The following is a 22,246-nucleotide window of genomic DNA, read 5'->3' on the forward strand; positions in this document are numbered from 1 at the left end:
TCGCGGCTCGAGTCAAACGGCGTAATTGTATTAACCGTCGCGTGCAATTAGAAATTCTACGAGTGTAATTAAATGGCATTGTGCGGACGCGTTTCAACGCGGCCACTCGTTGGATTCGCGGCAAGTAGCCGCGCGTCGCTTATCGCGGAATAAATGTAGCTTGGCCAGAGACAAGCTAAAGAGTCGGATTGCGCTGTCGCGTTCAAACTCGAAACGCGGCGAGCACGCTCGTTAGGTTGACAGATATTCCATTGCTTTCGGCTACACGCCGTGCCCACATCGTGAATCGCGTCCAACGTTTATTAGCGGCGCGGTTAATTTCTGATTCACTTTTGGGGTAACTTCGCGGAGGGATGAAATTTCGAAAAAAGTTCGACGAAGCGTGTTACATCTTCGAGCGAAGAGAGAAGATATATTTTATCCGCGTCGTTGAAATCACGTAACCAGCAGGCGTGACGAAATTAAAATTCCAAACCAGCGCAAAATGACCCACCCACGATTTCGTGGAGCGAGAAACTTTGCTCGCGTCACGTAAGACGAGCCTCGCGTCTGGCTCCTCTATTCGATCCACGTGTCGACGCGAGCCACGGGATGACGTTCTGTCATGCTCGCGCAAATTGCTGCGCCGCACTCAAGAACCACAAATTTCGCGTATTTGGTCGCCCTGGTACCGCGGCGCATCGAAATTTTCACCGCGACAAACGGCCCCTCTGTCACGGCTGGATGGAACTGTCAGCTGTACGCAGAATTTGTATCCGCGGAAAGAAATTAGAATGCGCCGGAGAACGTTGCCACGCTGGAAATAGCTACGAGGTGGTAAACGCGAGACTGTAAACGCGATACAGATCAGTCTAATGGAAAATGTTGGTGCCTCGCGAATATCTCGCGAATATGATGGATTCGCTCCCATTCGACTAGTCTCAGTCTGCTTTTTTCCTCTAGCACCAGCACATAATTTGTACTTTTATTAAATCGCGCGTAATTCCAAATTCATTCCGCACCAATTCCTCCTCCACCCCCTCGCACCCCCTACGCGATCCATACCCAAAGCAATAGAGAAAGACAACCGTGAATGATAAAATTGTTTCGATAACACCCTCGATGACTAAGCTAGAAATACCAGAGCCATCGAATCGTGCCTCGAATCCGTTCTCCGATCGAAAGCAACGGGGGTGAGCGAATCGAGAAGCAAGATACGGGGCGAACCGAGCCGGACAAGCCGCTTATGCGGCGAATTCGTCAGGGGGTTGAGGAGAGATCGCAATGCGCGGCGCGACACGTCGTCAGAGACGCACGCGTCACGGTGAAACATTTATTAGCGAATGCCTCGCGAGGCGGTGTAACCTGCATGGCCTAGCGTTCTCGCGCGCCACGAAGAAGGGGCTTGATTAATGGGGTCGTTTTGTCCGGGCACTTATTACGCGCGGTTCACGTGGCTGGCCGTGACGGGACGCGTCGTTCGTTGGAATCACGTCGGTGTCACAGGATGTTTGCGCGCGTTAAGCTGATTAACGCGATTTAAGACGAACAGCTCGCGCCGCATCGCCGACTGCATCGTGCGTTCGACTGAAACACGCTCGATTACGGTCGGTTAAGCCTTTCAGCGTCTCGAGACGCGCTCGCGAGACAACCGTCGATTTTATGGCGAGATTACTCGCTCTCGATGGTGAGTCTTGCGCCGATCTAGCTGGAACTGCTCGAACTGACTCGTGGCGAGGGAATTTACTTGGCTCGAGTTCGTTACAGCCTTTGCTTTTCTCAGTCGATTCGCGTCACAATCGCGAGCGACTGGAATTTCACTGGAACGCTCGATTGGTTGGAAGTTGCTCCGATTTTAAGTACGCGCAACGACAGCGACGATATCAGATCCGTCGTATCGGTGCCGTGAGAGTAAAACGTCGTATCTTCGGCCACGTCAATCTTTATCAGCACGGCAGATAACGCGGGGTTAGTAGAAGCTGAAATTGACGTTTATTGCGGGAGCGAAAAAATTGACGGACTCGTGCGCCGCGCTGTAATCAGTGCAGAGAACTCCGCGTAATTGATCGGCGCAAAGTCAATAAATTCAATCGCGACGCAGGTATCGAGCCACGTGCGGTTAAAATCCAAGAGCGATTCCCTCGGTCCACTCCGTTTCATCCGGCACGCTCTCTTGCGTGCAACGCGCGTCCGACACGCCTGTGGCCCGGATTTAATCTCCCCGGGAATACACACTCTTTAATTCCCGAACCGGTTCCTTTAAACAATTATTATCGACCAATTAGCATCCGGTGGGCGCGCGGCGTGACTCATCCCTCTTTCACCCTCTTTCTCTCTCTTTCTCTCTGTCTCTCACTCTCTTCTTCTCTCTCTCTCTCTCTCTCTCTCGAGGCATCTTACATAACGACGTATAAATATACGCGCGCTGCGTGGCCCGCTCATTAGTCACGCGAGCTTATACGAGCGAGCGTCGCCCCGTTTGGAATCGCGTTCGCCTCTCAATTAAAATTACGACCGCGTAACGAAGATGTCAGCTTTATGCGCGCGCTGCGAGCTGGCTGATCAAGGAGCTCGTGAAATATTCGACACGTATTTGCACGTTACCCTCCATCGACTGCTACGGGCATCCCCTCGAGCTCTGCTTTCCGCTTCGCTCTAAAGGGTGTACACGGTGATAAAATTCTTTTTCATTCTAACCGTCGCCTTCGAGAGACACGGGACAGGCTTGAGAAGGACACAGCTTGTACACTCGAGGGTTTATTGCGCACTGTTTCGATTTTTTCTTTAATTCGTTCGAGGCGAAACAATGTTCGCCAGTGTTTTAAGAGACAAAAGTATGAATCGCAGCGCAGTTTCAATATTCCTGCGGTGGAATATACATTTTTCAATGGTCGTAGCGTGGCGAACATTCCAGATCGTTAAAGAATGTAAGAGAAGGAGCAGCAATTCTCGCTGAACGAAACCGAGCGGAGGAGACGGTGGAAAGTGGCCGCTCGAAATGGCGAACAACGACGAGTCCCGGTCCGCGTGGCGGGCTCCTATCCATGCATTAACAATTCACGAAAAACGAGATCGTCCTGAATGAATTGGCTGAAATGGAACAGGCTATAACGGACCAGGTTTATCGGACCGTTGGAACGGTTTTGAACGGTTCAAAGAGCAAATCTGGTCAAATAATTCTCTTCATAAATTCATGGGAACGTGGGCAGGCTGTGCGCGGGCACGCTCGTCCGTTTCTGAAACGGAATCCGCGCTTGTATCATTTCTGACCCACTTTTCCACCCGCGGCTACGATCGAAATCCGCCGTGTTTTTTCCCTCGCTCCTCGTTTTTTTTCCAGTTTCTATTTTATTTTAATTGACCACGACGCACGAAAGCCGCGGTGTATCCACGCAATTTAACGCTGTTGTCGCCCGTGCTGGTCGCCTTTTTTGAATAAATTCGTGGCTACTATTTTCGACCTATCAACGTGGCACAAGATGATGCCGTTTAGCCAGTTAAATTTTTAAACAATTAAACGAACGTATCGCGTAATGGTATCGCTGTACGACGAAGCGAAATTTTCCAACATCGATCTGTAATTTCTCGTAATACATATCGAGGGAGAAAGTATTCTTAGAAATCGCCAGCACGAAAGGAGAGAACAGCATTGGACAGCCTATCGAAGGGGCCTGCGATCGATTCAGAGCGTCAAATGTCTGCAACAATTCCAGGGAGCCGTTGATAAAATACTGAGAGCCGCAGGCACGCGATGGCCCGCGAAAAGATCCAAATATAATTGGCACGCCACTCATCCGCGTCATTGGAGCCAGCTCGAAATCGCGAGTGGCGTAATAATATATTTAAAGACCCCGGGAGACGCCCAGCCGGTTCATCGACCGGCGAAAACCCACGGCCGCCTCTTCCTGCCGGATTTAATCCTCGTTTTGCACGCGGGGGGGGGGTCCCGAGATAAACAACTTCGATTAGCGATTACGAGCGGACAGGGGTCGACATGGTCATGGAACACGATCGATGCAAGACGAATGCCCGTTCGGCTCGCGGCAGCTCGACCAGACCTGTTCCCTGCAATCGAGAAAATGCGTCGCTAAATTTTCTCCTTTTCCTGCCTTTTTTTCTTTGAAAAATAGAGAAAATGCGTCGCTAATTTTTCTTCTTTTCCTCCCTTTTTTCTTTGAAAAATCGAGAAAATGCGTCGCTAAATTTTCTTCCTTTCCTCCCTGTTTTTCTTTGGAAAATCGAGAAATTGCGTTACCTAAATTTTCTTTTTCGTTTTCATCTCTTTCATTTTTTGAAAAATCGAAACTTTGCTCTATTACCACTTTCTATGAATTGTCTACAGGTATAATAAACATATAAACGGATTTCAGAACGAAAAATATTGAATAGAATGAAAGAGAAAATTTAAATTGGAATTTTCATAAAGTCGTGATAAATTGAACGGGGATGTTAAATGTCGTCTGTTATATTTTTGAATGGAAAGCTCGTCCCATCGACTCGCGAGCTTTTCTAGATAGAACAACATTCGGATCTCATTAAATGAAGTAATTTTCGATTGGTCTGCCCGGTCTAATTCGCCTCCGTTTATGGTACGTCACGAGAGGAGAAACTTAATTGTAACACGCGAACGTGTTACAGGTGAAATTACTTTCGACGCAATTATCTTAATTAAACGTATTCGCTGGGCGCGATGCATAGACTTTCAATAATTTATCCGGCATACGTTGCGCGATCCTGCCATTCTGAAATTTGATTCGCGGCACCATTTAATCAACCTAATCACGTTTTAACGTCGCTACGGTAATTCGGTTGTTATTAATTTAATGAAAACATTTGGGCTAATTGCGTGGCGCGTACAATACAAGTTTCGTTCCGCTGAAATTTGTCAATTCTAGCTCGAAGTGGTACGATCGTAGCCATATTTCTCTGCCATTTTTGAACGATATTATTTCCCATTTTTAATTTTAAATGCGGTGCTCTACGAAACAATGCGATATAATAAACCAATTGGCTATAATAATAATGACATTAATAATCGAATTAAACTGCTGCGCTATATATGCTAAGAGCCGTTTGTTTCGAGAACAATGCGAACATTACGGAAGTTCTCTCTATAGCGTATGTCTACAACAAACTTATAATGCCTATACAGATTATCTATCAAAGAACGACGCGAACTCCTGCAAAAATATTAGGACTGAACACACGTCGATGTACAGAATATTTAAATCGAACAACGAAACGGCGGGAGAGCGAGAAAAACGGGAACGATGAGACCGATTGCGTAGCAATAAACTGCACGCAGACCGTTGGAGGAGTTCAACATTTTCCAGAAGCACGCGTGGCATATATAAAGTTTGCACTTCGAAAAACTAGCGTGAACTAGTTAACCATAACGTGGAAAGTTTCGAACGGCTGATTTATCGTTCGCCATCGGTCTTCGTGAAAGTGGTGTACGTATGGGGTTCACGTGTCGTCCCGATCGGTTATTGCTATCCTATAATTTCATTAAAATAAAAATAAGAGAAAGAGAGAGAGAGGAAACCCAGAAAGAAAGGAATCGAGTATAACAGATTTTCCATCGCGCGTTTAATATTAAAAATCCTCCGATAGAATCGCGTTCTCTTCGCATCGACCGCGTTCTTCATTGGCTAAAAAAATTGTCCGATTCACCTCCGTCGAGGTATCATCGTCGCGTTCACCCGTTTCGTTCGACACGGCGGACGATCGACTTTTTTCGTTCCCCTTCGCGCGTAAAATCGGGAATAGATCCCCGGCTACGGCATTAACACCGAAATGTCAGAAGTTGCCGGTCGTCCCGGACTGCTAAGCTGAATATATCGGTTATTTTCGCGCAGCTGCCGAATAATGTCACGTATGAAATACGGGTGCACTTTGGCGAACGCGAGGGAGCGGTAGAAGGCGCGGTGGATGAATCTCGGGGAAATGTCAGAATCGCCAACAGAGGGACGGGGCGAAGAAAATATTTACGAGCCCGTGTTGCGGGTGAATTTATTTTTGCCAACCCGCTGTCGGAGTGCATGAACTTTGCCCTGGTTCCTGTCGTTCGTTCGCCACGCTTGTCAGTCCTCAGCCGAATTCCGCTCGGTGGTTCCTGGACTCTCCTAATCGATCGACCAGCCGAAAAGTTACAACGACAACGTCCGTACGCTACGTTTCCAATCACGAGATTTGCTGAAGAAATTGAAGATCGTCGAGACGTAAGAAAATTACTTAAGAATTGATAACGCGTCATGCGAGCTTTCCTCTTGAAAAAGGAAATTGTAGTTCCGATACGATCGATAGGTTTCGCGAAATACGTGGTGCTATTTAAAACGAAACGCTCCGACACAGACACGCTGCGCGCTAGAATTTACTTATAGCATATATGCCAAACCCTGTCTATTCTGAAATTGTCTATTGATTACCTATACGCCGTAAGTGGTACGTATAACTGTGTAAAAATCGATTCTCGAGGAAAGTCTAAGTCGTATAACGAATTAGGTCGCATAGATAGAGAATCGAGGACTGATAACACTAAAAAATCTAATCCATCTGAATAAGAAAAACCATCGATGAGAATGAACGATTCGCTTAACGCGAAAGCGAGCAAGATCCGAGCTCCACTTAGCTCTATCCAAACTCGATGTCCAATTACCATTAGAGGGGGCCCTCTCGCGCCCCTGCGAACGGATCATTTCTCAGCAACTGTCTGGCGTGGTTCTTATTTCTCGATTTCTCGCGAGACAATTTACAAGCGGGCAAGCGAGCATCCCTCTTGGTTCGCACGGGCAACGAACGAATGGGGGACGAGATCCCCCGGTTCGTAATTACAGACGATCGATAACGACGTTGTACGGCTGTCTAAATTAAGAATGTCTTCGGCCGCTATCGCTCGCGTTCGGTCCCGGTAATTTTATTTCCGTGTTCGAGCTGGTTCGCGCGGGCAACTCGATAAAAAACGCTCGGGGAACAGGGCGCCGCGAGGAAGACAGCGCGCGGCTGTTATCTGCGCGTGGCCTCGCGTTCGCCAGCGTTCGCCAGCGTTCGCCAGCGTTCGCCAGCCGACGCGTGATTAAATGCGTGCGTGCGCTCGCAGACGCGGACGCGTGGGCGTCGGCGTGGTTTACACGCTGGTGAACCGAGAGCGAAAGGGTTGAGAGAAGGATGGCCCAGCGCCGCGGAATCTCGACGAACGAAATTGTTCTCACGGCGAATTAATAAAAGTGCCCGCTCGTATTTACTCGTGCCCGTTGAAATTAAATTGCGATCCAACCGGGGATCCCTCGCGTTGACGCGCGCTCGAACGACGCTCCTCGACTCGGTAAGACACCGTGGGCGTGTTTTATTATGTACACGTTCGTAACTATCGTAATAATGACCGTCTTCCTGCGACGACCACGACGGCCACGAATGAAACGGAGGACTGCGAAATTTATGATCGGGCAATCCTGGAAATTTTCATTTCTGCGTCGTTTCGTTTCACGGTTAAATTGATTCATGGTGGACGGGAATCGAGGAAAGAATTAGAGACCTCTCATCGAGTCTATTATCCTACAGCGGTCGGGTTTGAATTGCGATGGTGTTCTCGTTAATTCGATGGAAGTTATTCTCACTAGTCTCCGGAATTAATTCGAGCTAACGAGGAGTCGTTTAGCGGATGATAAGACTTGTCTCAGTTTAAATAGTTAGCATTCGCCCGGTACCGTTTTCCATCAGTCTCGAACAGTGTTTAACGAATCAAAGTCTTCTTCGCGAGTTTAGAATTAGCCGTGGAATAACCTCGTTCTCGACGACGCTCTTTCGATAATCTAAAACGTCATTTTTCATATTCAATGCCCTCCACCTCGGAACAACACTGTTAATATAACATTGGAAGTTCACGGTTAAATATGGAGTACAATCGGATAATTCTCGCTGGGATGAATCTTTCAGATAACTGCGTTTAATATTGAATGGAATATCGTTGCACGAATGTATCTCTCGCTTCGAGATAAAGTTTAAGAGCCAGATAGGATCGTACATCCTCGCTTTCTCGCTAAGAACGATCGTAACGCGGCGTTCCGACACACTTTCATCGCGAGGCGCCTATTTTTGCTGTCTGACGCGTCGACTTAGCATACTCGACCGCCTAGCACCAGTGCTCGTCGCAGTTTCACTTGACGAAGTTAACTCGGCCGTTCCTTAATAACTCCTGAATATGCATTCGAACAGACGCGAGCGTTTTAACGTAAGGATCTGTTAGTCAAATCCGATCGAACTTCCGCTTCGAACAAGCGAATTGAGACGGCTGATCAGAGAGACACGGCTTTTCCACTGGTCCCTTGATGTGAGCCTAAACGTGTTTTTATAGTCGCCACGATTCACGACGGCCTCCACCGCGAATCTCCTCGTCGAACGCGCGCGTATGCAAATAATCCGACGAACAGGTCTTACCAGACGGATAATAATTGTAGGAGCTCGAAAGACGAGCGTAAAACCATGGAGGTATTATAGCGAAGAGGATAAGACGCGGAGATTATTGTTATCTACCGTATAATTTCTTGCCCGCTGGCAATACCGCGGTACTCAGCAGTAGTTTCTGCTACTGGAACTTTTTTATCACTCCGCGGATGGTTTCGTTATCGCTCGATAGCGGCAGTTCATTTATTTACGTCCCTGTGGAACGCAGAAGCGAGCATTTGAATAAGTTATTGAAAATCCGATACGGTTGTTCGCGTTGTAAGTTTCGTCTTCGTTGCATTCGCATTGCGCGTCTCATTCTTGGGACTATCAATCGAGAACGCTTCTGATGTTATTTTGACATAATTCTTGAGTTTTAACACCGAGCACAGGTGTTCATCGACCGACAGATAAGTGTTGCCGAGTGAAATTTTAATTAGAAACCGCGCGAGGCGTCCACTGTTTTGGCAAACCTTTTCATCTGCACGAACGAACGCGTATTTAACCATGGAAATTCTCATCTGCTCCTCTTGAACGTGAAAGGAATATTAAATAGAAAAAGAAGCTTTGTAACCGTGGAAATTACCCCTGGTGTGCTTGAGAAGGGAGAAAGAGACGTTCAAAAGGAGGATATATGTAAAATGTTTCTCTTTTCCTTGGAGAAGGTATTCCTGTTCCGGAATTACGAGGTATCTTGGTCTTTAAAATACTTTTCGTTTCCGTGGATGGAATGCTTCAGGAAGAAAGGGAGTTTTAGACAATAGAGGAATTGTTTATGCTTATTATTCTTTTTATGCATTTTAGTCAGACAAACACGTCTGAAGGAAAATACGAAAATACGCTTGTTTCGTCGTCTTTGAGAAATATTGTTGCAAGGCACGTTAATTCATTCGTTCGTCGTCGTTGAAATGAAAACACTCTCATTTCTATATTTAACAATTATCTCCTCGCTTATTTCGATAGACTCTGTCCATAAAATTCTCTAAAATAACTCGATTCTCTGAAAATCAATTGCTCGAAACGCAGAAACGTTCGCGAACCAACATTTCGCCTTTCTCCAGTGATATATAATTCCATACCTGGCTGGAAAACTGGCAAGAAAATTCTAAATCGGCTCGATCGTATCGGTCGACTGTCGATAGGGACAAACGGGCGCACGGTTTAGGCGGACGTCGAGAACGAAAGAAATAATGAATTCGGTCAGAAACAGTCGGAGCGTGGCCCGTTCAGGCCGCGTGACAGGTTAATTTCGTCGGAACACAGGAAGGAATTGGAAACTGGCCGTTTTCGCGATTCCCTGGGAAACTTTGATCGAGGATTTTGCCACATGCGGTTTGCGGCCAACAGGTTGGCTGGTCACCTCGAGAGTCGTGTAACGGCTCGAATTGGAGCGCGATCCGTGCCAAATTTAAATCTCCGGCCACCCTCCGCCCGATACACGCGCGCGCCCCCTCTTTTGCAACCCTTTCAGACCGCCTGTTCATTATCGCAGCGTACGACAATCGGTTTAAACGCAACACGAAATGGAAAACTTGAAATAACCGCTCATTGAAATGCTCGTTTCGTCTGACTAACCCAATCGTGTGATTAAGTTCGTCAAACGTGGATGAAGCGAAAGGCTTGGTGCGATCGCGTGTCTCGTTGAAAATGACATTTATATAACAGATAAATGGCTTTGGGATATCGTTTTAGATAAAATCCATCTAAGTATTAGCGAAAGTATTGTATAGAAATTGCTGCAGAAATTACGACAGAGGCTCCAGTGATAGGTGAATTCGTAACCAATCTAATTACCATTTCTTACGATCCCAAGATGGTTCCCATTTCCTCGAACAGAATCACACGCGCCGGCGATCTCGAATACCGATTCACCGGAGCGTGACACGCGCGGCGAGAAGGCCACGATTTAATCGCCTGATCCATCGAACCGAAGGGTCAGCGACCAGGTTATCGTCTGACAAAGCGTCCCCCGAGCGGCTAATGAATCCACATCCGGCGGAAATCGCGCGAGACGCCCTCGAAGCCCCGCCGGAACACCCGTAGAACAGGTGAGAGTTTTCGTCGGTTACGCTCGACATCTGCCTTCACCTTTATTTTTTTTTTTTTTTTGTCACCCTGACATCCACCTGGCCACCTCGTTTCACGTCGCAATGAATCCTCGATCGTTAACACCCATTAATCCTGACACCTGGAGATGTTAGCATACCCTCGAAAGCAGCGTCGAACGACACGAAACATTCGTCTCTGCGGCGGAAATGGCAGCCATCGAAGAGGAAGACGACGGTTAACTACGACGAGGTGAAACTTCGTTAAGGGTGGCTCGAAAGTTTTTAGACGCGACTGGAATGTTGTCTCCCCTGGCTCGTAACAGGATCGAGAAGTTCGATCGGTTACTTTCGTTCCCTTTGTAATTCGTTTAGGCAAGGGGTTGAACCGAGTGCGCGGGATATCCGGAGAGACACTTTGGTATGGGGCACGGGGGTTCCTTCCGGGTAATTTAATCCACCGACGATGCTAATAAAGGGAATTGTTTTTCACCGGAGCTACGGCTGTTCTAATTGACGCAACGTACGTACGTGCGGAATTGAGATCGATGGGAGGAGAAATGAAATAACGAGCTTCATGCCGTCGGTCCTTGTGTTTTTCACCCGCGGCTTGGCTGGATCTATGAGACTCGACGCGTGATATTTAATAATGGAGTATGATTTTAGCGAAGATACATAGACGGAAGACTGAACGAAGTTTCAGGGACCGAGAAACGTCGTGTATTTCGTGAAAAGATTGTTCGACGATCTTGTGCGTTCGTATGCAATCTCCGCGTTTGTAGGGACGTTGCAGAGATGTACACACGGGTTTCAATGGAGACTGCCAGTCAGTTTCATCCGGCAAGTTCATTTCTGCCCCTCGAACTCTGATGTATGCATGAATTCAGGGGTGAGATTTCGGGAAATGGCGGTGCAGCTGCCAAACAAGTTACAAGCGTGTGCTCAGACATGTACATTAGTGAAACAAGGGAGTTCTACTGGAAATTTCCAAGTCCCTGGAATTACTCAGATTACCTATCAGCCGTAGAATCAGCTCTGGTAATTTTAAAGAGACACCGATTAATTTTGCCAAGCAAGTTTGCCTGTATTTTTGCACGATATTAGCGCGAGTACACTCTCGAGACCTTTTGTACGAGCGAAAGGATCATTTCTTCCTAAGTCTCGAACAGAAAATTCCGCTGAAATGACAATCGCACGCGATATGTCGGTCAAGCTTACGTCTGACCAAGCACGCTACCGTTTCACTTATCTAACCGCGCGTATCGATTCGTTTCCCCCGGCTGACAAGTCGCCGTTTCCACTACTGCTCGTGGCGCGTTCGTCGAGCCAGCGGTAGTGGGGAGTCCTTGACTTAATCGCGAGCCACCCATAAGTTAGCGGTCCCGGGTGCTGGTGACGTCGCGGCGTCGCTTTGCGGCGTCGGTGCTCGCTCGAAGAGTCTAGCCGCCACCTCGAGATACTTGGACCAGACGTGATAAACACGCGGTACTCCGCGATTAACGCGAAACCCCTCCATTGTCTTCGAGCAAGTCCTCCGCTGAGCGAGCAAAAGTTTGCGATCGCTGGAGAAGACGCGTCGCGGAAATCTTTGTCCAATTTCAGAAACATAATCCTTGGCGAGCACGATTTGCAATCTGATCGACGATTTCATTTTAATTGATTCGACAACAAAATCTAGAAGTTTAATTTGCAAAATTTGCTTTTACATTTTGACTAACCCCTTCCCAGCAACCCTTGTTTAATCGTACGATTCGAAGGCACATCGCTGCTTCAAAGAACGTTCGTTTTTAAATCGCGGATATTTGCTAATCATTTTTCATCGATCACGGAACAATTTAATATTTGAAATCGTCCGACTGTGAGAAGAGAATTGGCTGGAGTAACCCGAGTAAACTCGAGCAGATTCGAAAATTTCATTTCGCTAGAAACTTCCCGGGACAAATTGTGTAATGGCTTGTTAAACCAGTTAGACGCGGCTTTCGCATGCCTCATTCGTGACCGACTGTACGTCGACAAACCGTGAACTTCGGCTACAAGTTGCCTGTATCTTCGCCAACGACACAACGTGCCCACAATACGCTAGACAAGCCAGACTGCCCGTTTATTTCCGTTTCCGTCGCCTCCCAGAGACGAGACATTCGTCCACGAGCCCCGTAAACTTCTTCAATGAACTCCGACTGCCTCCCTCCCGGCGTTCACCCGGGAAAGATTGCTTTGGCTTGTGTCAAACGTGTTGACCATCGCGGGACAGTTCCGCGGGATGCTCGTCGAGGTGCCTCGCGTCGCCTCGAATTAGATTCTCGAGTCGAGTATCAACAATTTTCAGATCTCGAAATCCACCAAAAATTGTGTCATTCCTTCGTAACTGCGATCGAAGTTCACGAAGAAGTTTCCACACGCATAGACATACTGAAATTCACTTTCAGCGAGAGTACAAAAAGCTTCTGCGCAACTGTCTCGCAGCGGACAAGGAACATTTCGACGTGTCCGATGCGTAACGTTCGCGATCCCATCAGAGCAGGGTGCTCTCTCACAGGGTGGCCGCTCGATCTCTATCAGGGCAATATATCTGAGAGGTGGAATCGTCGATAATCGAGATTCAGAGAGCGTTATAGTTGGCTTTAATGCTGGGTATTTAGATCGAGGCACGTTGTGTCCCGACTGACGTCGCGTCCAAGGTCTCATCTCCTTTTCTCCTCCCTCTCTTTCTCTTACTCCCTCTCTCTCCCTCGACCCTTCTGTTCGCATCGAGCACACGTATTACGCGAACACAAACGCGTTCCAGCTGGATGATAACCGTCGGGACGCCCGGGGCTTTACCTTGACGTGTTCATGCTCCGGTCTTCTCGTAAACTTTCTGGACCGCCTTGCACCCCCTCCGCCCAACCCTTTCTTCGTCTTCCTCTTCGTTACACCGGTCCTGGCTGCCTTTCAAACCTCGAAAATCGATGGATTGCTCGTTGACCTCTCCTTGTTCGCTCGTTTCGCCAGTTCCTCCTTCTGCCCCCGCCCCCCGCCATGTCCAGTGATCCTTCTTACTCTTATTAGCTCGTATGTTTGTTCGCGCAGCTGCGCTCGCGAGCTCGTTCGAATTGTTGCTTTCTTAGTAGTTGTCTTCTCTCTCTGTGACGTTTCTTTTTTTTTTTCCTCATTGATTCTGTTTTTTCCTCTTTTCGTTTGAAGTTGCCTTCGAATCGATGGACCATGAAGATTGCCGCAGTGAAATCTTTAAAGTTCCTCTGCAGGATTTCTCTCTTTAAACCTAAATTCATAGTTGATGCTCACGAGGGGATGAAAAATGTAAAACTAAAGTGCAATGGAAATGCATTTTTAAATATGAAGGCTTCTTAAACACCACTATCGACTTTCACGATAGTCTTTACCTTATTTCCTGTTCTCCTTAATCTTTCTTATTTATCCCTAACCGTAACCCCATCCCTTGGCCATCATTTCAATCACTCGCCATTCCACGCTCGATAGACCCGCAATTCTTTCCATTTCCACTCTCTGTCGACAATAAAATAACATTTAAGCATCCTTTTTCCCCACTCGGCCACCCTCTCGTTTAACCCCACCCTCGCGCGCGCTTAACCCTTTGTTATTTCCTCGTCGATGCTTATCCCGTGGCCCTGTGGTCCGTTCACCTTCTCTTCCTCTTTTTTCTCTCTCTCTCTTTCCCTCCCCCAGTTCTCGTCCCCTCGTAATTCGCCGTGGTGAAGCTGCAAGCGCCGCATCGTGCTCGATATGCCGGCAGATACGACCTTTTGCGAGATCGGCCCGCTCCTTCCACGGCAGTAATAAGATCAAAAAGCCCGTCACTGCTATACACCGGTGGAAAGTTCCCGTCTCCGCGAGGCATGTCTCGCCCCCTCTTTCAGCCGGACAGGGTTGCTCTCGGTGCAGAAAAACGTGTTGTTGAAGGTGTGCGACGTGGGTCGTTGAATCTGCTTTAGGGAGCCGCTCTTTTTATTCTCGATCCGACGATCAGACCTGGCTGCAATTTAAAATAGAACGTATCGCGAGCCTCGAAAAGTGATATTTCGCTGGACGTTTCGCTCGCATAGTAAGCTTTCGTAGTTCGCGAGCAAGCTTTAAAAAATCGCAACCTCGTGCAGCAGTCTTGAATAAAAAGTTGGAGCTCGCAGCTAGCGGAATGTAATCTGGCCAGTGAAGAATCGTTCGTCCAAGTGCAACTATTTCGCGCAACGTTAACGCGGCTGTCCGCGCGCAAAAGCTGCAAGCCCGCCGCGGAACATCAAAGCGGGGAAACCGACGAGCAGCGTAGCTAGAAAGCGTTACAAAGGATCGTTAACGACGCGAAGTTGAATCGCGCGCGGACGCGCCTCGCTGTTCGGTCACTTCTTTCACCTCGGAAAGGGTTTCGAGCCGCGAAACCTTTGAACGCTTCGAATGGAGTCTCGTTCGGCGGGAACGGCGAACTTTCGTTTTTATGGATGCCTCGACTCGCTGAATCTCCATCGTGGCACGCGCTCGTTCGCGATCACGCTGCAATTATTATTATTCCCGGGGAGAAAAATGGGAACTCCAACCGCAACAGTTATCCAACGTTTCGCCGTTTAAACGCGATCTCGAGTTAAGTAACTCGTTCGCTACGAACGCGAACTTGCAGTCAAGTTGAGAGTTTAAGCAACTCGAGTTCAACAAACTCGACTAATCCGAACAAGGCCGAACGATGCAAGAGAATTGAACAGCGGAGACACGTTACTTGCAGAGTTCCATCGGATTAAGGCAAGTACGTGCGGGCTGCAGCTCGCCTGGCAAACGAACGCGTTACAACGGGCTCGGTAAAAATTCAGCTACAATTCCACGGAACGAGATTACGGTAATTACCTGCCACGAAGAGCAACAGTTTCATTACGGATAAGGCTGCGCGTGCATCGGATGTGCCCCAACAACCGTCTCTCCCTCGCCACGCTCACCCCTCGTTTCATTCGTTCCTCGCCTCTCTTCGCCGTCTTCGCTCGCGCAACTTCTATGCTTTCTTCGACGAACGAACTGTCCTTGCGAGAATCGCTCCTCTCGCGTGTTGCGCTCCTTCTGCCCCCCGGAGGAACCGCATTATCATGCGTCAGCGGTGAACGCGGTCTTTCCCGTGCGAGCGTTCTTGCTACAGATGCCGCGGTGGAATTTTAATGAGATCTTATCCGACGTCTCCGTGAATCTAATTAAGCGTCGCCAGTCGCGGCGACGGGCAACCGGATGGATTGTTGATCACGGAAATTTCTAGGAACGTAGGCGAAATCGATATCGAGCTCTCCCGTCGGGGATCGCGAGATGGAGCAGGGTAAAGTAGATTGCGGTCCGCCAGGGTGGTCCAAGAGGGTGCAGTTGGCTGCTTTCAGTTTCTCGATTCTGTGTTCGTTAAGATAGTCGAAGTGTTTGCGATAAAATATCATAAACGATGGATGCATTGTATCGATTTATTTGTGTCTCGGTTGTTGTTTCGTAATTTGTTTTAAACATGGCAGGATATCGTAGTATGGTTTACGAGTAATTATTGAATTTTATTACGTTTGACATTGACACCAGAAAAATAAACGCGAGTACTGAAAATAGATGGGAGCCGGTCCATGGCAATAAGAAAGGTGTGAATAATGAAAAACCTCGTCCAACTTGTATCCCTTCTTTCGAACGGCTGAGCATTCGTGGCGAGATTAATTGCTTTTTAATCGCCGAACGCTTCGGAAAATAGCCTGAGAAAGTTTATCTACCTTTTCACGTGGCAATTACTCGCGAGGTAATTATTTTCCTGCAAGAGGACGCTTATTTGTTTCCTCTCGCTCGTGAAAATTTCCTTCGAGACGGACATAACGATTCTAGCGAGCACTTTGCGTCTCGTGTTTTCTCTTTTTATATATTTTACGCGTTTAAATGTGTAATAAGAATAATACGCAGCGCATGAAATATAATTTCCTCGTACGATCGTTGTAAAATGTTAGTCGATCGGATTATGTCGGAAACTTGGGTCGATATATTCTCGAACAAGTTTCGCGTCGTTTAAGAGCGTCGAAGGTGAAGTTGATTAACGTCTAAGCGTATTTAGGCAAGTACCTTTAGCACGTCTAACCGGTGCTCTCGACCCGTTTCCATCTGGCAAGTCGATGCTAATTCACCGTAATTAACGCGAATTTTTCGCGGACGCTTCCCTCGATTTCATTCGGATAACGAGCCGTGGACGCAAAAACGAGGAGACGAGACGAACGAAGACGCTTTCCTTATCCCAGCAGTTTCTTACTTCGCGCAAAAGCGTTTAAATTCCAGCAGATTGCGACTCTAAGCGGCTTATCACTCAACGTTCTTCGATACCAATCAAAGGGAATCCCGTTCCCTGTCCCCCTCGCTTTGGTCGCGTCGATGCAAGCTCGTTAAGTTAACTGCGTTTCTCCTGCGCGAAACGGCATTAACTTTTTCTTGCGATCCGTTCTCCTTGATGCATCTTCCACCCCGTTACTCGCCGCGAATTTTCGCCCATTAATCCGCGTGCCTTTTGATCCGTCGAAATTTACAAGTTCCACAAGGCGATCTTAATAAATTGCAATCCGAGTTCGTTCGAGGAATCAGATAACCCCCTTCTCTCTTCGCTATTCTAATTTACAATTTTTCTACATCTACGACTTCGATGATTCGCACGTTTTTTAATTAATATATCCTTTTACAACGATAAAAGTATCGTTTGTAAACGCTTCGATGACATTCGTGGATGTAACGCGACTTTAGAATCGCAACAAAAATTCCTCGGTTGAGCACGACGTACTCCATTACTTTTGGGCAGCAAGGAAAAAAGAAGGAAAGAAAAAACTGGGGGGGGAATAATCATAGATAACAGGATTCCACGATGATACGTCCGGCGCAGGATTTGAAATGGAAGGGAACGGCTAGGGAAATGGCATTTTCCCGGGAATTTTTTCGGGATTGGTGGGTGGTCGAGCACGTCCACGTACGTGTCCATTCGCGACGTGAATTTGCCTGGCTTTAAAGTACTTCCACCGGTCCAATTTTCCGCAAGAATGTGACACGTAGCAATCTTGGTAACCTCCGGGCCCCGGTGCACGATTTATTGGCTACCGAGTGTACCTTCGACGATTTATCTTCCTCCCCCCTCCACCCCACCACTCCGTTTCGCCCTTATTTCCTTCATACAACATCCTCCTTCTTTTTTCCTCCTCCCATTCTCGCCCATTCTCCTCTCTCGTCCTCGTACTTTTCCTTTTCCCATCCTCCAACGTTCTCTTCCTTTTCTTTTCACCCTCTACTCCTTCCTGTCTCCTCCTCGTCGCGCTCCACCTTTTTCTTCCTTCCGTTTCTTGTTAATACTCCGTTCTTTGTCTACCGACATCTCCTCCTTGCGTATGTAGCTACGTGCTTCTTGCCAGCTTCTCGGTTTCATTTATTTCCCAGTCTTTCCCTTTGTCATCGCGCGCTGGCTCCCTTCTCTTCTTCTTTTTTTTCTCGCTCTCTTATCCATGGTGTTTCTTCAAGGCTTCCCTCTCGCGCACCTTTCTCTTCTAGACGTTCCTTTACCCCTCGCTTTTCACGTTGTTCTCGCTTCCTCGACCCTTCGCTCAGTCAAGGCGTCCTGTTTACACGCGTTTCATCATTTTCTGCCATTGTCCCCGTATTTGCTTTGCAAACCTCGGCTAACTTTCTCCGGCCGTTCGCTTCATCCGTGTGCCACGGCTCGACCTTTTACTTTGCGCCGCGAAGTTTCTCTCCTACGCGCCGTCTTCGTTTGAGCGACGCTCAAAGTGCCGCAGCCGTTGATTAATTGTGAAATATTCGATTCATTCATTTCTGTCTGGGTTTATGGGCTGTATAAACAATCTGTATTTTTCGTAAATCGATACTAGAGGATAACGTGAACAAGCACGAAAATGTTGCTAAATAATAAACTAGTCGTCTGAAACAATTGCAACCCCTTAGATGACCGCAATCTATCTATACGTCAACCCATTCGAAACCTTTCATTCTCCCATCTTCGACAATAATCCGACGCACACCAGAAACTCGCATGATCTTATTCCAAACAGCCAGTTCCGATGTCCCAGCACCGTAGCCATCCCCTCGAACTCAATTCAGCGGACCCGTGTCCCAAACTTCGATGCTCGTGTACCTCTGGCCGTGCAACTGCGACGGTTTCGCGGCTAATATCGATGGACCGTGACACGTTCGAGCGAACTTACATCAGAACAATTAATCTTCTCGTTCATGCGTTGGTTCGTTTTAATCACGGTAATAACGGAAGAAGACGCGGTGCGTATCTGCGCATCCACGCGGATCGGTGGCGTCGTACGCGCGAGGCGGATTTCCAAAAATGTCGCGTCCGCTGGGACGGCGGAAGAAAAATGGCAGGCGTAGCCGGGGGAAGCGGGCAGAAACGGCGGATTCGAAGGTGCGGCGCGGCTTGTCCGGGCCGCAAAAAGTAAAGAAAACGGAGGGTCTGCAGGTGTAACGCCCGCAGCGACCGGGGTGATAAAATGCGCGCGGACTCTCGATGCGAGAGAGGGCCGGAGAATCCTTTCGCGATGCCCGGGGCTCGATAAAAAATGCAGTGATCACGTTTCGGCAGAGACTTTGGAATCTCCAATCTGCCTGCGCTTCTCCGATTCGCAATTCGCGCCCCTCGTACATCCTCTCCCCGCCCCTTCTCGACTCACCCTACGCCTCGCGCGAGTATTCTTCGACCGATCGAGATCGCCCGTACGATCCACGACGCGATGCAACTGTCGAGAAATTGGTATCGGTCGTACATCGATCAGGCGCGGATCGTTTCTCAACCGACGCGTTCCTTTAAATCGACGCGATTTAATTCGACAATGGAAATCGAGCGAGACGAACGTTTGGAGAACGGGACGAATCGCGTTCGCGTAAAATGGCGGACTTGAATGTTGCCGCGATATGTTGGTGGTAAATACGAACGCGAAGATTGGCGCATGAATAATAGTTGGATTCTCTTCGATTTCCCCCCCTCGAATGGAAATCTGCCGGCGTATAATAGAGAAAATTGTTTCGATGTTGTAACGAAGAGTTATGCCTCTGAACGAGTCGAGCCCAAGTGAATACACGGCACGCCATTGTTCTCAATTAGAAATTAAGTTGATAACAGGGGCTGATTTGTTAATTTGAAAGTGCGATTGCTGGCCGGCTATGGAAATCGTGCCCGCCATTCAAGCTGCATAACGCGAACTGCATTCAATGCATATTTGAACGATCGGGAACGCGTTTCGTCGACGCTGGGCTGGCCAATTATGCACTCGCGTGAATTAACAATCGGCATTGTCTTACGATATTTGTCTATTATTTCGTCGTGTTTTACTTTTTTCTCCATTTAATCGCTTCCAACATCGCTTTCTCGCGGGGTCGCGGTTTCTCTTGACCCTCAAACCTGAGTGGAAGAGATTAAAATTCGTGACGAGCTTTACCTTATTCGTAAAATGAATCGTATCGCGTATCTTCGTTTCAAGTTAGAACACCTTTTTCTCAGAATATCATCCTAACAAAAGTTCTAAATTCTTCGTCTTTTTGTTGATACCCAAATTTTTTATTTTAGCGCTTCCTGTAGTTTCAGGAGCGTGAAAATGAGGTTACATTGGTATTCCATTAGATCCACGCATATGCGATTGAAATACATGGAATAATTAGCAAAAATAATCGGGTAAATAGACTGAAGTAAAATATGAACCGTGAGGGGATGAATTATTCGCGGAATCTTCCGCGTCTGCCGCATCGATGAATCGCGAACTCCCCCCCGAATCGAGCTCAAAGAACGACCAGCATTCGACAAGTAGGAACGCGATTTCCCGTAGCTGTGCTTCTCCTGAACGCGGTGAATTTCTCTCTTCACAGCTGCGGAGAATTTCGAGTCGATGAGATCGAGGCAGCGGGACGCGAGGTGAAAACGCGCGGCCGTCGTCATTGAAGGCTACTTAAAACGACCATTGAGCACTCGTCGCGGTGCTCGAATTACCCACAACAGGTGGCTCGCAAGTAAGTACCTAATCCGTCCGATTTCCCGTTATTCCGCCACGAGTCGATTGCTCTCGATGCAGAAGCCAACCGTTAATTACGCCCACGGAGATCAGCCTCCTTCTTTTCTGCTCCTTTGCTCAATGGTCGATTTAAGAACTTTCGAACGATCGAAGACGATGGTAGAACTGTTAATGTATGCTGGCTGTTGTTATTCGAACCTGTATGTATATAAATTTTTCTGATGCACAAAGATTCTGAATATTCCCAAAACGTCAACAGCTACACGCTACATAAATACATAATTCGAACCATCGCTCGAAACAGCTACGTACGTCCGAATTCCCCGGACGAGCCGACCAAAACGCAACTAAACACCTCCGCGTCGCCTCGACCGATACCGCGTAAAGTAAATACGATAGGACGTAGACGGTGATAGCATGTTGTAATGTTGTACGCTTAGCTCCGTCAATACGAGCGCAACGTCCGCAACTCCGGGCGGCTGGCAGTGCAGCAAGTGCCTGGACGAGATGCGACTGATACAGAGGTTAGCGATCAGCGGACTCCTGTCCGTGATACTGATCGTCCTTCTGACCGGGACGTTCGTCACTCGCCGCGACCTGGCGAACGCCGTCGAGCGCGGCGTGGCGCCGGAAGAGCGCAGCGAGCAGCAGGTGAACCCAGCCTGGGTGCAGAGCAACGTGATCCCGGGCCAGGACGCGGCGAAACCGGACGATAAGGATCGACGGGTGGACTTCAGGCGCAGACAACCGGAGCCGTCCGCGGTCGGAACCCCGCCGGCGCCGCTCCCAGGCCCCTACGTCATTAAACCGCCTAATCCACCCCTGGATGACGTGACTAATCAGCGCCGCGAGAAGATCAAAGAGGTAAGCGGTCCTACCGTGTCTGATCTCTTTCTCTCTCTCTCTGTCTCTCTCGTCTGTTTATCTTTCCTTCTCTGATTTGGCTAGCTTCTGCTAGCCAATTTCGCGACGATAATTACTACTGGCGTACGTCAGGATATTGCCTTCGCAGATTGATGCGAAGGGGTGTGACTTTGGTGCGAAGGTTAACGCGTATGAATAGAGTGGTTGAGATTTGAACGAGGAGATTTTACGCATTTTGGCGAAGATTTGCTAAATATCTATGTCGTTTCGAGAGGTCTGTAGCGCGTAATACGGTCAATAAATCCCTGTGCTTGTGAATTGGGATGGTTTCGTACAATTTCAAAGAGGTAAGGCACATACGTTACAGGTAGACTCGTCAATTTTTCACTGGGATCGCCGTTTTCAAGCCACGTTACCATTAGGATGTATCGTAAGTGTCTGAAGGAGAGGTAAGTCGACGGTATCCGTCAGAGGACAAGCAGCTTTCTCCTCGTTGAGTCTGTACGCGAGTGATTGGATAAAGGTGAGTAATCTCGGTTCTCGGATTCTCTGCTCTTAATACACGTAATCTTCGGGACGGTACCAGCCCCGGTATAACTGAAATTATCCGTCATTTTGTGATGCAGTAATTGAAGCCTTGCCGAGGCCTGGAAACGTTCATTTCGGATACTGGCAGTGATTTAACGATTACTTAATTTCCTTGTGGCCCGAGCTTTAACGTCCACCCGTCTTCCTCCTCTCGCGAAACTGTAATTTTTAATACGCGATTCCCTATTTGACTCCTACCCGTGGAAATAGGGTAGAACGAGCGCCCGTTCGTAATGCAAGTAACGTCTACCTCCTGTTAGTGGAAATATGTTAGCCCCGCTCTAGATTTCCGCGATAAATCCTTTTAACCGTTGCTGAACG

General features: G+C 48.0%; 1 protein-coding gene across 5 annotated transcripts in view; it reads left to right on the forward strand.

Annotated features, from left to right (window-relative positions):
- The window catches only part of Alpha-man-ia (alpha-Mannosidase class I a), a 430,149-nt gene that overhangs the window by 334,663 nt on the left and 73,240 nt on the right, over positions 1-22,246 (forward strand). The window contains exons 1-2 of one of the 5 annotated variants that reach the window (XM_076910413.1): positions 10,334-10,469; positions 20,914-21,337. The exons of 1 other annotated variant lie outside the window; for it this stretch is intronic. In XM_076910413.1, the coding sequence (XP_076766528.1) occupies positions 20,981-21,337 (357 nt within the window). In that variant the 5' untranslated portion in view covers positions 10,334-10,469; positions 20,914-20,980. Of the gene's footprint in view, positions 1-10,333; positions 10,470-20,330; positions 20,472-20,893; positions 21,338-22,246 lie in introns of those variants that run through there. 3 more of the 5 variants (XM_076910410.1, XM_076910412.1, XM_076910414.1) reach the window with 3 other exon arrangements.

The sequence above is a fragment of the Xylocopa sonorina genome, chromosome 2, assembly GCF_050948175.1.
Source record: "Xylocopa sonorina isolate GNS202 chromosome 2, iyXylSono1_principal, whole genome shotgun sequence".
NCBI lineage: Eukaryota > Metazoa > Arthropoda > Insecta > Hymenoptera > Apidae > Xylocopa > Xylocopa sonorina.